At 48.2% G+C, this 13,079-nt stretch overlaps 1 protein-coding gene across 3 annotated transcripts in view; it reads right to left on the minus strand.

Moving 5' to 3' along the window:
* The window catches only part of LOC138248917 (general transcription factor II-I repeat domain-containing protein 2-like), a 65,311-nt gene extending 53,034 nt beyond the window's left edge, over window positions 1-12,277 (minus strand). Inside the window, exons 1-2 of one of the 3 annotated variants that reach the window (XM_069202905.1) lie at window positions 12,149-12,277; window positions 1,280-1,390 (exon numbers count right to left, since the gene is read on the minus strand). In XM_069202905.1, coding sequence (XP_069059006.1) covers window positions 1,280-1,370 — 91 coding nt within the window. In that variant the 5' untranslated portion in view covers window positions 1,371-1,390; window positions 12,149-12,277. The remainder of the gene's footprint in view (window positions 1-1,279; window positions 1,391-12,148) is intronic. The other 2 variants (XM_069202906.1, XM_069202907.1) reach the window with 2 other exon arrangements.
* Between the last annotated feature and the right edge of the window lie 802 nt (window positions 12,278-13,079).

A 13,079-nucleotide genomic window follows, 5' to 3' on the forward strand; every position in this document is an offset into this window, starting at 1 on the left:
GTCTCAGTGCTTCTAAAGGCACATCCAGCAGGGCTGTCTCAGTGCTTCTAAAGGCACATCTAGTAGGAGGCACATCTAGTAGGGCTGTGTCAGTGCTTATAGAGGCACACCTAGCAGGGCTGTGTCAGTGCTTCTACAGGCATATCTAGCAGGAGGCACATCCAGCAGGGCTGTGTCAGTGCTTCTACAGGCACATCTAGCAGGAGGCACACCTAGCAGGGCTGTTTCAGTGCTTCTATATGCACACCTAGCAGGGCTGTTTCAGTGCTTCTACTGCATCCGAAGCCAGCCTGCCATTACCTCGGAATATTAAAAGCTGGAGAGTGACTGCCTTTTTGTTGGGATTAGTTATCGGCCTCTACTCCAGGAACCAGGGTAACAAGTGTCAGTTTCTTTAGTGGCACCATAGCTGTCCCTCCAAAGGCAATCTCAGCCCAGCATAGGTACCCTGGTGCCATCTGCCTCTGCGCAGCAGCAGTGCTATCATACTAGGCTATAGCATGAGGGGCCAGATGTCCAAAGCAGTTTTTCGGCTGCAAATGCTCTGAGCTGGAGTTTGCAACTGAAAAACTTCTTTTAGCAATGGGAGAATGTAAACCCATTTTAAAAGTTGGTGACTTTTTATCGACTCTTAAAATGGCTTTAAAATGATATGGAATCACTTTTTGGAAGAGTGAGGTTAAAAGCATTTATCAATGGGTTAGGAACCAAACAGTGGTTATAAACCACTGAAAAGTTATCCCCCTGCCTCCATACCCCCCGAAATTGGCATGGAAACCTATAAGTAAAGGGGAATGGGTCTGCTGATCCTGCAAGCCACCATCCCTGTGATGGTATCCAATCGTAGAGTGTTAACATTGCAGCCTACCTCATTATTATTCATTTGATATATAAGATTCTGCTCAACTACGACTGAGATTTTCAAGAACTGACCTATTAGTACATAGGTCAGCTCTTAAAACGTTTTACTGGTCACAAAAATACTAGTTACAATTTGAGAACAGCTGTTTGCAACTAGCTATTAGTACATGTGGCCCTTTGTACTACAAGAGTTTCAAGATTTTATCATAAGATTTTCATAACCTTACGTGAACATGGTCAAAAGAATAGGGTGTCATTATTTTGCTTTTATGTTTACATTCTTTCTTTGCCAGCTGAACATATAAGTGAATTGTTATTACTCCTAATAGCAGAGTCACAATAAACTGATGCCCAATGTCATTCATTCCTCTGACTGATTACACATTCATGCGATTCTGAATGTAGAAAGATAACTTACTTGCCGGGAAGAAGGTATTTTGAACTTCCTCAGAGCACTGATCAGCCATGGGATAGGCCTCTCTCTCTTCTTTGATCCTATGTGAGACCATCCCTATGTTGAATTCTACTTCTGTAATAATGGGGAAACCAAAGGAATATTTCACAGTCAGTCACAATAAATTCATTTATCTTTACAGTCAGAGTTGCAGAGGCAGGATCATTGGACGTCTGTCCAGTGCTCTCCTCATTACATCCTGCTTAATTTCACTGGATTCATGGCAAACTCAGACATTCTCAAATGCATGCATTTCAAGCAATAACATGTTCTAAGCTATATGGTGATTGAGCTTGATGTCATGCTATCCAGTGGCCACTCATTAGTATATGAAGGAGTAATTCTTCAGCGAGGGGTGTGCTGCCCACAACTGCGTGTCTCCTGCAGCAATCCCTAAATAATCAGGGGGTGCTGCAGGGCACAGGAGACAGATATAGGAGTTGCAGGGTGTTTTCCATCACTCAAGGTTTCAGAAATGTGTTGCCAATGTCATGAGGTGAAAAGGAGCTTGTTTTGATAAAGAAAGATAAAATAAAATAAAAAAAATAAAAATCATTCCACGTGACCTAAATGCACTGAGAATTATTGCTTTCACTTCTAATGGTGCCAAATGGATTTCACCAGTGAATCTGGTGATTTGTCACACTTGAAATTATGGATCCCCTTTCGTCATGGTTGATATATTACCTGGTATAACAAATGGGCACAGCTATCTCTCCGAGGGGATAGGAGCAACTTGGTGGGAGATGCAAGAATCTTGTATCAAAAGTGGGCGTGTGGTGGTGGGAGGTGAAAGTGCTTGGTACCAAAGAAGCATAATCTCTTCACCAGGAGGTGGAACGCTGGTGGGAGGCGACAGTTTTCTCCATCCATGGGTTGCGCTCTTCTCAGCAAGGTTGGTGCGAAGTGAAGAACAAGTTACTTTCCTCTGATAACCCTCTTTCTAGTACAGACTCTATCTAGCTGCAGATGCCTTACCTTTTGAATATTTCCCAGGCATCAGGCTGGACCCAAAAAACCTTTTGGTCGCACCTCTGTGCGCCAGAAGGTGGTGCTATGCAGCGCCATGCCACTCCAGAAGTGACATCTTGGTTCTAAAAGTGAGGCACTCCAGCACGTTGACATCAGTTGCTTTCTAGACTGTCTGCACCTCCAGATGTGGAGCCCCAAAAATCAATTTGATATACAGTGTGCAGATTCCTAGACTTAGCATCATATTGAAGGTGGATCCCAACCACAGAACAGGTAGGATGGGAGGTTCGGTGAGGAATCTGAAGATAGGTAGAGTCTTTACCAGAAAGAGCATTGCCAAAGGTAAGTAACTTGCACTTCTGAAACAGACTTTTAGGTGCAGATTCATCATCTTTCAATAGATATAGAGTAGGGCTGTGGATGGACTCAAATTAGGAAGCCCTGTAAAACTGAGCAGGCAAAGTGCCCCTCTTAGAGGATTTTGCTGTCCAGACAATAGTGCTTAAAGAAAGTATGGCTGGACGTCCACATAGTTACCTGGCAGATGTCTAGGACAGAAACTCCACATGTTAACACAGTGGTACCAGCTTTCACCCTAATGGAATGGGCACCAATCTAGTAACCCGGGTAAGAAATCCCACTCCCGGAGAGAATAAACCATGGGCCTCTTCAGTAAAGCCTGCAGAGGCAGGGCACCGTAAGTGCTTTGCATGTGACCAGGAGGGTCACATGAATGGAGATCCCAAATCTCCCAAGTGGACACCACCACCCAGCGGTGGGCAGACCAAGGGGTTGGCCAGTGTAGAATTTGGGGAGGAGGTGGTCCCAAGTGGGTGTGGGGATCCCACAGAGATGACCCTTGTCTCACTAGGGAACGGTGAGATGGTTCAGAGAAATCTAATGCCTGATAACACTAAGAAATACAGGCAGTGGGTGAACATTAATGGGCAGAGGGTAGAAGCGCTCAGAGATACTGGAGCCAGTGTGACCACGGTCTGTTGTCACCTGGTGTCTGAAGAGCAAATAGTCCCTGGTGTATTCCACCAAGTAGTTGCAGTGGACAACTCGGAGCGGAGTAAAGTGGCATAGGTTTCCCTTTGAGTGGGATTGGGGGGAGGTCTCAGGTTCCTTGAGGGTAGCTGCGAGTCCCACCATGCCAGCTGACTGTCTGCTGGTCAACAACGTGGAGACTTCTGCCTGAAAGGAGGTGTAGCTCAGGTCGCACTTGGGGATGTTGGGGTTGCCAGAGTGGGCATGTGTGACCACTCAGTACATGGCAGCCAGACAGGGTGATCAGACAGACCTGGAGCCTGAAACAGTGGCCCAGGTGACAGCCAAGAGAAAGGGCAAGGGGCATGGGAAACCCACCCCAGAGGTTACCACAGTCCGGGAGGAGGCTGACCTCAAGGGGGACACCCCGGCACCTACAGGGGAACAGTTGCCCAAACTGGGAGAACTACCTGAGCTGAAGGGGTCCCACCAGGGAGGAGTTCTGCACAGAGCAGAAAGTGTGCCCTACTCTTGTGGGTCTTAGGCAGCAGGCCGAAGACCAGGCAGCTAGCGCAGAGCCAAAGGATCACATGATCTTCTGGGAGAATGATCTTCTGTATAGCGAGCCTAAGGCTGCTGAGCCTGGGGCAGCCCGTGTGCTGTTGGTACCCCAGCGCTTCAGAGCCTTCCTACTGGGTTTGGATCATGATGTGCCTCTGGAAGGGTATTTGGGGCAGGGCAAGACCTTTGACAGGCTTGTCACCCACTTCTATTGGCCCCAAATGAGACAACATTCAGATGCATTCTGTAGATCCTGTCAGACTTGCCAAGCAAGTGGCAAAAGTGGAGGGAAACGTAAAGCCCCCCTCCAAACTTTTCCTGTCGTGAGCACCCATTTTGAGCAGGTGGGCATTGACATAGTGGGGCCTCTAGACCCCAAGACAGCCCTAGGCAACAGGTTCACCCTGGTCTTGGTGGAACATGCCAACCGGTAACCGGAAGCTATACCTCTGAGGACAGTGATGGCGTCCATTGTGGCCTGGGCACTGATTCGGATCTTTACCCGAGTGGGTTTCCCTAAGGAGGTGGTATCGGACCGGGGTACCAGCTTTATATCCATGTACATAAAGGCCATGTGGAAGGAATGTGGAGTGAACTACAAATTCACCACTCCTTACCACCCCCAAAGTAACGGGTTTGTTGAGAGATTCAATTGAACCCTGAAAGGCATGACTTGGGGTCTGTCAGACTCCATGAGGCATAAGTGGGACGTTCTCTTCCGATGCACTATCTTTGCCTACCAGGAAGTACCACAGATGGGGGTTGGCATTACCCCCCTTTGAGCTGTTGTATGGGCAGAGGACCTCTGAGTCTGGTGAAAGAGGGCTGGGAGCAAGGTCCTAGGAAGCCACGCCAGGATGTATTTAGCTACATACTGGCCTTCAGAAACCAGACTGAACGCTTCAGGAAGTTTGCACAAGAAAACCTAGAAGCAAGCCAGGAGAACATAAAACGCTGGTACGAACAGAATACCACTCTGGTTGAGTTTCAGCCTGGTCAGAAAGTGTGGGTCATGGCCCCCATAGAGCCTTGTGCCCTGCAGGACAGGAGGTAGGGCCATTTGAGGTGAAGGAGCACAAGAGTGACGTCACCTACTTGGTGGACTTGCAGACTCCAAGGAACCCCTTGAGGGTTCTACATGTGAACCGCCTCAAACCCCACTTTGAGAGGTCTGAGTTAACCATGCTTCTGGCTACAGATGAAGGGCGGAAGAGTGGAGTGAACCTCTCCCGGACCTCCTGTCTGCCAAGCAGCAGGATGGGTCAGTAGAAAGCGTAGTCCTCTCCCCTTCTCTGACTCTAGAGCAGCAGAGTGAGTGTCGCCAGTTACTTGGACACTTTGCCACCCTGTTCTCACTCACTCCAGGTGTTACCCATCTATGCACGCATGATGTGGGCACTGGGGACAGCCTGCCTGTGAAAAACAAGGTTTACAGGTTGGCTGAGAGTGAAGGCCAGCATCAAGGAAGAGGTCTCCAAGATGTTGGCTTTAGGGGTGACTGAGCGCTCCAGCAGCCCTTGGTCCAGCCAAGTGGTTTTGGTACCCAAGGCTGCTGCACCTGGTGCCACACCATAACTTCACTTCTGTGTGGACTACCGGGAGCTCAATGGTGTCATCAAAACGGACGCCCACCCCATCTCCAGAGCTGATGAGCTCACAGATCGGTTGGGGGCAGTAAAGTTCCTCTGTATGTTTGATTTAACGTTTGGGTACTGGCAGATTGCCTTAACCGATGGGGCCAAGGAGAGGTCAGCGTTCTCAACACCAGAAGGGCACTTCCAGTTCTGGATCATGCCCTTTGGGTTGAAGAATGCCCCTGCCACCTTCCAGAGGTCCTGGCTGGGCTTAAAAACTTCAGTGTCGCATACCCTGACGACATTGCGGTGTTGAGCTCCAGTTGGGAAGACCACTTGAACCACCCCTAGGAAGTGTTGAAGGCGCTGCAAGCCGCAGGCCTCACTATCAAGGCCAGTAAAGTGCCAGATAGGGCAGGGGTCAGTGATGTACTTGAGACACCAGGTAGGGAGCGGCCAGGTGGCGCCCCTACAACCCAAAATTGATGCCATTTCGGCTTGGGCACCACCCAAGACCCAGACAGAGGTGAGAGCCTTCTTAGGCCTCACCGGGTATTACAAGAGATTTGTCAAGGGGTATGGCACCATTGTTGCCCCCTTGACAGAGCTGACTTCTAAGAAGAAGCCTAGACAGGTGATCTGGACTGAGGCGTGCCAGACTGTGTTTGACACACTGAAGGAGGCCACGTGCAAAGCGCCCATGCTGCTGGCCCCTGACCAAGGAGTTTGTGGTACAGACAGATGCTTCATAGCATGGTGCGGGAGCAGTACTTTCACAGCTGAACGAAGAGGGCCAAGATGAGCCTGTGGTCTTCCTTAGGAGGAGACTACTTCCCAGGCAACAGAGGTGGAGTGAAATTGAAAGAGAAGCTTTTGCTGTGGTCTGGGTGCTGAAGAAGCTAAGTCCCTACTTGTTTGGGTCTCACTTCTGAATTCAGACCGACAGCAGGCCCCTCAGTTGGTTAATGCAGATGAGGGATGAGAACCCAAAACTGCTGAGGTGGTCCATTTGCCTACAGAGGATGGACTTTATGGTGGAACACACCAACGATGATGGTCTGTCCAGGTTCTTCCGCCTTAGTGAGGAGGACTCCCTAGGGGATGAGTAGTTCCCCCTACTCTCAGCTGGAGGGGACGTGTGTTACACCTGCCAGATTTTTGGCGTGTCTCTGCTGTCTTTTTGCCTTCTGACCTCCTGTTTTTATGGTATACTGGACTCTGTTTTGGCTGGTTTATTGTCTCTGCACACTTTACCACTGCTGACCAGTGCTAAAGTGCAAGTGCTCCCTAGGTAAATTGTATTGGTGATTGGTTTATCCATAAAAGGCATATTTGATTTACTGGTAAGTCCCTAGTACAGTGCACTAGAGGTGCCCAGGGCCTGTACATTAAATGCTACTAGTGGGCCTGCAGCACTGGTTGTGCCACCCACATTAGTAGCCCTGTACACATGACTCAGACCTGCCACTGCAGTGTCAGTGTGTGTAGAATTAAACTGGCAATTCGACCTGCCAAGTATACCCACCTGCCAGGCCAATTCTTGCCTTTCTGTACATGTAAGGCACCCCCTAAGGTAGGCCCTGGTTAGCCCCATGGGCAGGGTGCAGTGTTTTTAAAAAATAGGACATGTACTGGTGTGTTTTACATATCATAATAGTGAAATACTGCCAAATTCGGGTTTCACTGTTGCAAGGCCTATCTCTCTCGTAGATTAACATGGGGGCTGCCTTTACATCATTTTAAAGCACAGATTCCCTTTGAGAGCAGATAGAAATATGGAGTTTAGGGTCTCTGAACTCACAATTTAAAAAGATATATTTCAGTGAAGTTGGTTTTTGGATTGTGAATTTGAAAATGCCACTTTTAGAAAGTAGGCATTTCCTTGGCTAAACCATCCTGTGACTCTGCCGGTTTGTGGATTCCCCGTCTGGGTCAGTTTGACAGTTGGGCTGTTTACACCTCTTCTCTAGATAGTGACACAAAGGGGGCTGAGGTGTAGTCTGCATATCCTGATGAGCCATCTGAGCTAGAGTGGAAGGAGGAGTGGTCACTCACACCTGAAAGGACTGTGCCTACCCTCACATAATACAGCCTCCAACCCCCCTGGTGTGTGTCTGGGGCCTGGCCTGGACATGGAAGGATCTTGCAAACACTTGAGACTTTGCTTTGAAGTTTGCCAACTTCAAAGACAGAAAGCGGAATAAGTATTGGATCCAAAACCCCAAACTTTTAAAATCTTTCTGGAATCAAGAGGAACCTCTGCCCAGGAGAAGAGGTGAAGGAGGAGTACTGTCCCTTTGCTGTGTTGCTTTGCTGGACGGGCCTGCAGTTGCTGCTTCTGCCTGAAAAGAGTGCAAAGGGTGAACTTTGCTGTGTGTCCTGCTTGAGAAAGTTCTCCAAGGGCTTGGAGTAGAGCTTGCCTCCTGTTGGAAGCCTCAGGGACACCAAAAACTTCAGTTTCCTCGATGTGCAGCACTGAGAACTGTGTGTTCTGTGCTGTGAGACAAGAAAAAAACAATGCGATGCCATCAATATAGCTGCTGGCCTGCACCGTGACCTGCAGATGCCACACGGAGCCACACTGCCCATCTTCGCACCTCAACCCTGGTCTCACTGACGCCATCATTGAACAACTTCAACGAGCCTCTGCTCGCACCGCGACCTGTGGGCCCCGCACACTGGCATCGCCTGCTCACACCGCATCCTAGGCATGCCCGACGACACCGCTCCTGCTGACACCGATGCCGCTGCCTGCACCGTGGCCTGTGGATACCGCTTGTGAGGAGTATGAAACACTGTCCCGTCCTGCACCGCAGCCCTGGTCCACTGATGCCAGCACCATCGACTCCAGTGTCGTCACCAGGCACCCCTGCCAGTGGACACTGCGAGAGAGTCACGAAGCACCGCCCTGTCCCGCACCACCGGCTTGTGCCTACTGACGACAGCGCTTCAGCAACAACAACGACGCTGCCTGCACCGTGACCTGGTGACACCGCAGCCCTGGTCTCACTGACGTCGCTGGATGCCGTCACCAAACCGCTGCCTGCGCCGTGACCTGTGGGCACTGCACGTCACATCGTCCCGCTTCGCACCGCAGCCCGACGCCATCCATGCCAGTGCTCCTGACTTCATCAGCCCGGAGTTCAATCCGCAATGCTTGTGACTTCAAGGGCCCAACGACTTTTCGTATTTGGTCTTGTTTTATATAGATAAATATTGGCTATTTTTCTAAAACTGGTGAGGTGTCCTTTTGTAAAGTTTTCACTGTGTTACTGTGTATTATGTGCAAATGCTTTACACATATATGCTGAGATAAGCCTGACTGCTCGTGCCAAGCTACCAAGGGGGTGAGCAAAGGTTATCTGAGCGGGTATCTCCCTTATCCTGACTAGAGTGAGGGTCCCTACTTGGACATGGTGCAAACCGACTGCCAACTAGAGACCCCATTTCTAACATTTATTCTATGCTTTACCGCACACAAACAAACCTAACTTCAGCCACATGTGAATGGTTTTAGTACTTTTATCATCTGTGTCAGTGCTAAGGGATCTTACGCAGGTTCTTAAGTGCTCACACGGGGTGTCAGCTTTCATCAATAATTCTAGGACATGCAGGTCACAGAGTGTTTTTTGTTTTTAAAATCTGGAGACTGTCATCATGAAATTAATAGAGCAAAACTCACATATTTGTATTAATGTTAGCTTATTAAATGTGCAGAAGTGAAAAAATGCACCAAACTGTAAAGAAACCAAATGCTTACGAAAACGAAGACACATTTACACATACTAGGTCTGCAATGTCTGAAAACACAATTTTGAATGCTGCTTATATAGAAATGCTAGCATAGCACTTTTGTTAACAATGAGATCATGAAGAAAAATTTAACTATAACATGTACTTCAGACCTGTGCTGAAGATGTCCTTTTGACTTACATGACGTGCACATATCATTTGGAAATGTACTTGTTTTGAAAAAGTGTGCTATTCTTTAGAAGCTTAGTTATTTGGATGCTGTACAACTTTCCATGGGAAGTCAGCAATTTTCTTTAAATATTTCCCTCTTGAACCAAACCACAATTCCTTTCCAGATTATGTCAATGCATAATGTTTATATTTTTCTTATCAATGTTGCCTTCTTATGCACAATTTAATTTAGGGTCCGATTATGACCTTGGCGGGTGAGATACTCCATCACAAACATGATGGATATCCTGTATTACAAGTTCCATTATATCCTACTGAAGTTGTATAACAGCATGCAGGTTATCCATCATGTATGTGATGGAGTATCCCATCTGCCAAGGTCATAATCCGGCTCTTAGTCCCATTATAAGTGCACATGGGAAAGCTCCGCTTAGAAGCAGAGCTGAATAAATGTTTGATACAAAGCGTAACTGTTATGGGGTGACAAGATTTTCAGAACCAAAAACTGGGACAGCACACAACACAAACACAGACATAGGACTAAATGTGACATACCATTGAGTGATTTTATATATATATTTTTATATATATATTTATTCACACACACACACACACACAAATAAGTATATATCCCTGAATGACGTGTCAACATTTAGTATATATAATAAAAAAGTAACTGCCCTTCCCGCCCCCCATTGCTGCCGAGAGCTCCAGGGTCAGACTGTTGAGCCCAGCCCTGGTTTATGGGCTTTTCAGAACTCATTTACCCATCATTAAATAATGATGTGCTGCGTGAATAAGGCAAGGCAGCAAAGCAGGTGACTGTAAAACTCAAGTTATGTCTGTGGTGTGACAAGAGGGCCGGATGAAACGGGAGCCTGCGCAACTCTGGGATTAATGTACACCTTCGTCCGACCCCCTCCCAAAAACCAGGATATGTCTTTTTTTGCCTGTCCAGGCAAAACGGGGTCGTCAGGTCACAAATGTAGGCAATTTTGTTGTCTTGCCAGAGATATCGGGAGGAGGTAGCCCTATCTTAAGCAAGACCTGGATGCTGATAGGAGGAGAGATGATGGCGGGGACCTAACTTCGATACTTAACTAACAATATTGTCAATATATTATGAGGGGAGGGTGTGGTGTAATGGCCTGAGCTTCCGAATTCGGAGCTGGGGGAACCAGGTGTGAGTCTCGGCGTCGGCTCCTCATCCTGTGATCTGGGCAAATCACTTAGACCCTCATTAGGACCTTGGCGATAAAAAAACGCCTACCGCTGCGGCGACAACCGCCAAAAGACCGTTGCAGCGGTTACCAGCCGTCCGCCATATTATGACCACAGCCGGATTTCCACCAAAAGGATAGCTGAAATCCGGCGGTGGCCATGCCGTCGGATGGTGGTAAGGTGGCGCTGCTGTCAGAAGCAGCGCCACACCAGTAGACTGCCGCCGGCCGTATTATGACAATAATATGGCATGGCGGTGTTCTGCTGGCGGACGCTGCTGCTGGCAGCAACGCCCCGCCCCGTATCCTGCCAGAGGACCCCCTTGACTACAGCTAAGTTGGGTGTTGTGTGTGTGTATGTCTGTGCGTGCATGTATGCAGGTGTGTGTTGCATGTTGTGTGTGTGTGTGTGTGTGTGTGCATGTATGGATGTGTGAGTGCGTGTATGCCGAGTTGTGTGAATGCATGTGTGCGTGTATGTATGTAAGTGTGTGCGGGTGTGTGTGTGTGAATGGATGTCTGCATGCATGGATGAATGTTGGAATGGGTGTGTGTATGGGTGTGTGAAGGGAGAGGCGTGTATGAAGGGGGGGTTTGGAGAGGAAAGGAGGTGTGGGGGGGAAACCTGGGGAAGGGGGAGGGGAAGACCCCTATCAGTGACAGGGAAGGGATTCCCTGTCTCTGATAATGCCTACCGCCATGGTTTTCGTGGCGGTAAGGATGCCACGAAAACCATGGCAGTAGGTGGGGTCATAATCCGCAGGCGGGCAAGTGACGGCCGCCGGGCTGGAGAGTGAAGTCTCCTGCCCGGCGGTCGGAGTGGTACATTAAACTGCCAATGTCATAATATGGAGAAAAGTACCGCTAGCCTGTGGGCAGTACTTTCCTCCATATTAACGTTGACCGCCGGGGTCGTAATGACCCCTTAATGTCCTGTGCCTACAATTCAGCGCCTTGAGACCCTCGTGGACGGTTTGCCGTGCTTTACAAATCCTGGATTTATTTATATCAGTGCCTGTTCCAAGACTAGTTCGGACACAGACCCCGCGGATTGAGACGCTGCATATCTGCGCTGATCTGAAGCTGCTCACGACTGACCCTTGAGACTTCTGTCCGCAGAGCTGACTGAGAGTCCCCGGTTCCCCAGACCTTGTGCCTTGATTTCTGAGCATTTCTCTTCAGGAGAACTTGCACTTAATTCATTGACACATTCCTTTGGAACAGAGATTTCTTTCCTTTATGGAACATGATATATTCTGATGTATGCTTTTGTAATGTATACTAACCCACTGATGTCAATGGTTTAACACATCGGGTGAATGAAGAGATCTTCCTCGAGAGAGATTAATAAACCCTTTAAACTGTAACCCACTCTCCTCACAGAGGCTGCTCACTGGTCTTAAATGTTGTACTGATTCTGAAGATGTAGATTGAAGAGTCTCCCGCGTTGTTACAATGGACGAAGTCCGTCGGCCTGGGCGAGCGAGGGTGACTGTACCTCAGGCAGACCTGTATATATTATATGTGATATGTGTATGTGTTGTTCCAGGTCTGTCTGTACACAAGTACACAAACACTGCATAAAATCTTACCTTTCCTGGGCCCTAGCGCCACATTTCATCACAGGTGAAAATTCAAGTTTCCCGTCTCCCAACAAACACACGGGAGTGCCCTCTCCCCAGCCCCTCAGGCAAGGAAAAGTGTCGTGGATTAATGCGCATGCGCAACCGAGGGTCTGAGCCCGGAAATAGTTTATCTCTTTGCGCATGCTCCAAAAAAAAACACCTATTCGAAAACGCATGCTCGTAAACAAAAGATCAAAGGCGCAAGCTTAGAGTGAATGAGCCAGCTCTTCTGACATCGCATGCCTAGGAAGAAGATACTTCTCTAAAGCGCATGCTCAGACTGAATCAACGAGCTCTTGTGCTACCGCGTGCGATAAGACACTGATCCCACGCGCATGCTCAGACTGAAACAAGGAGCCCTGTTAGCTCCCTCTGATTGGAAAAGCTGTGGCCGGTTCTCTGAAACTAACCTCATGGGAGGCCACAGCTGCCAAGTTCAGAGGTTGACTATGTGTGACATTTGCATGCTTCTGTTGTGCTTAGGTGTGACATTTCAATGCCATATGCGTGACACTTTGAGTGACTCTTTATTATGAGTAGCACAAAGAAGTTGTGTCAATGTAATAAGATAAATATAAGAAATACATCCACAACAGCCATAGGAAAGGTATAGCATGCAAATTCATATTGGCTGTAAAGCTCCCACTGGCCAAAGATATTGGCTGGGCAAGGAATGCGGCAGTTGGGTAGCCCTGCAATGGGGCTATGACTCCCCATTCATTTAACTTTTTATGCTAAAGTTAGGACCTGCAAATAAAGACTTATTATCAACAAAACTTATATAATCTGGTAATCTTGTGAAAATAAAGTGGCCGAACACATAATTGTCAATGAAACCTAGATCCTTAATAAGATACAGGTCTGGAGCGAGCGTGAACAATGCAGCGTATTTGCTGAT

This window comes from Pleurodeles waltl, chromosome 8, assembly GCF_031143425.1.
Source record: "Pleurodeles waltl isolate 20211129_DDA chromosome 8, aPleWal1.hap1.20221129, whole genome shotgun sequence".
NCBI classification, from domain to species: domain Eukaryota; kingdom Metazoa; phylum Chordata; class Amphibia; order Caudata; family Salamandridae; genus Pleurodeles; species Pleurodeles waltl.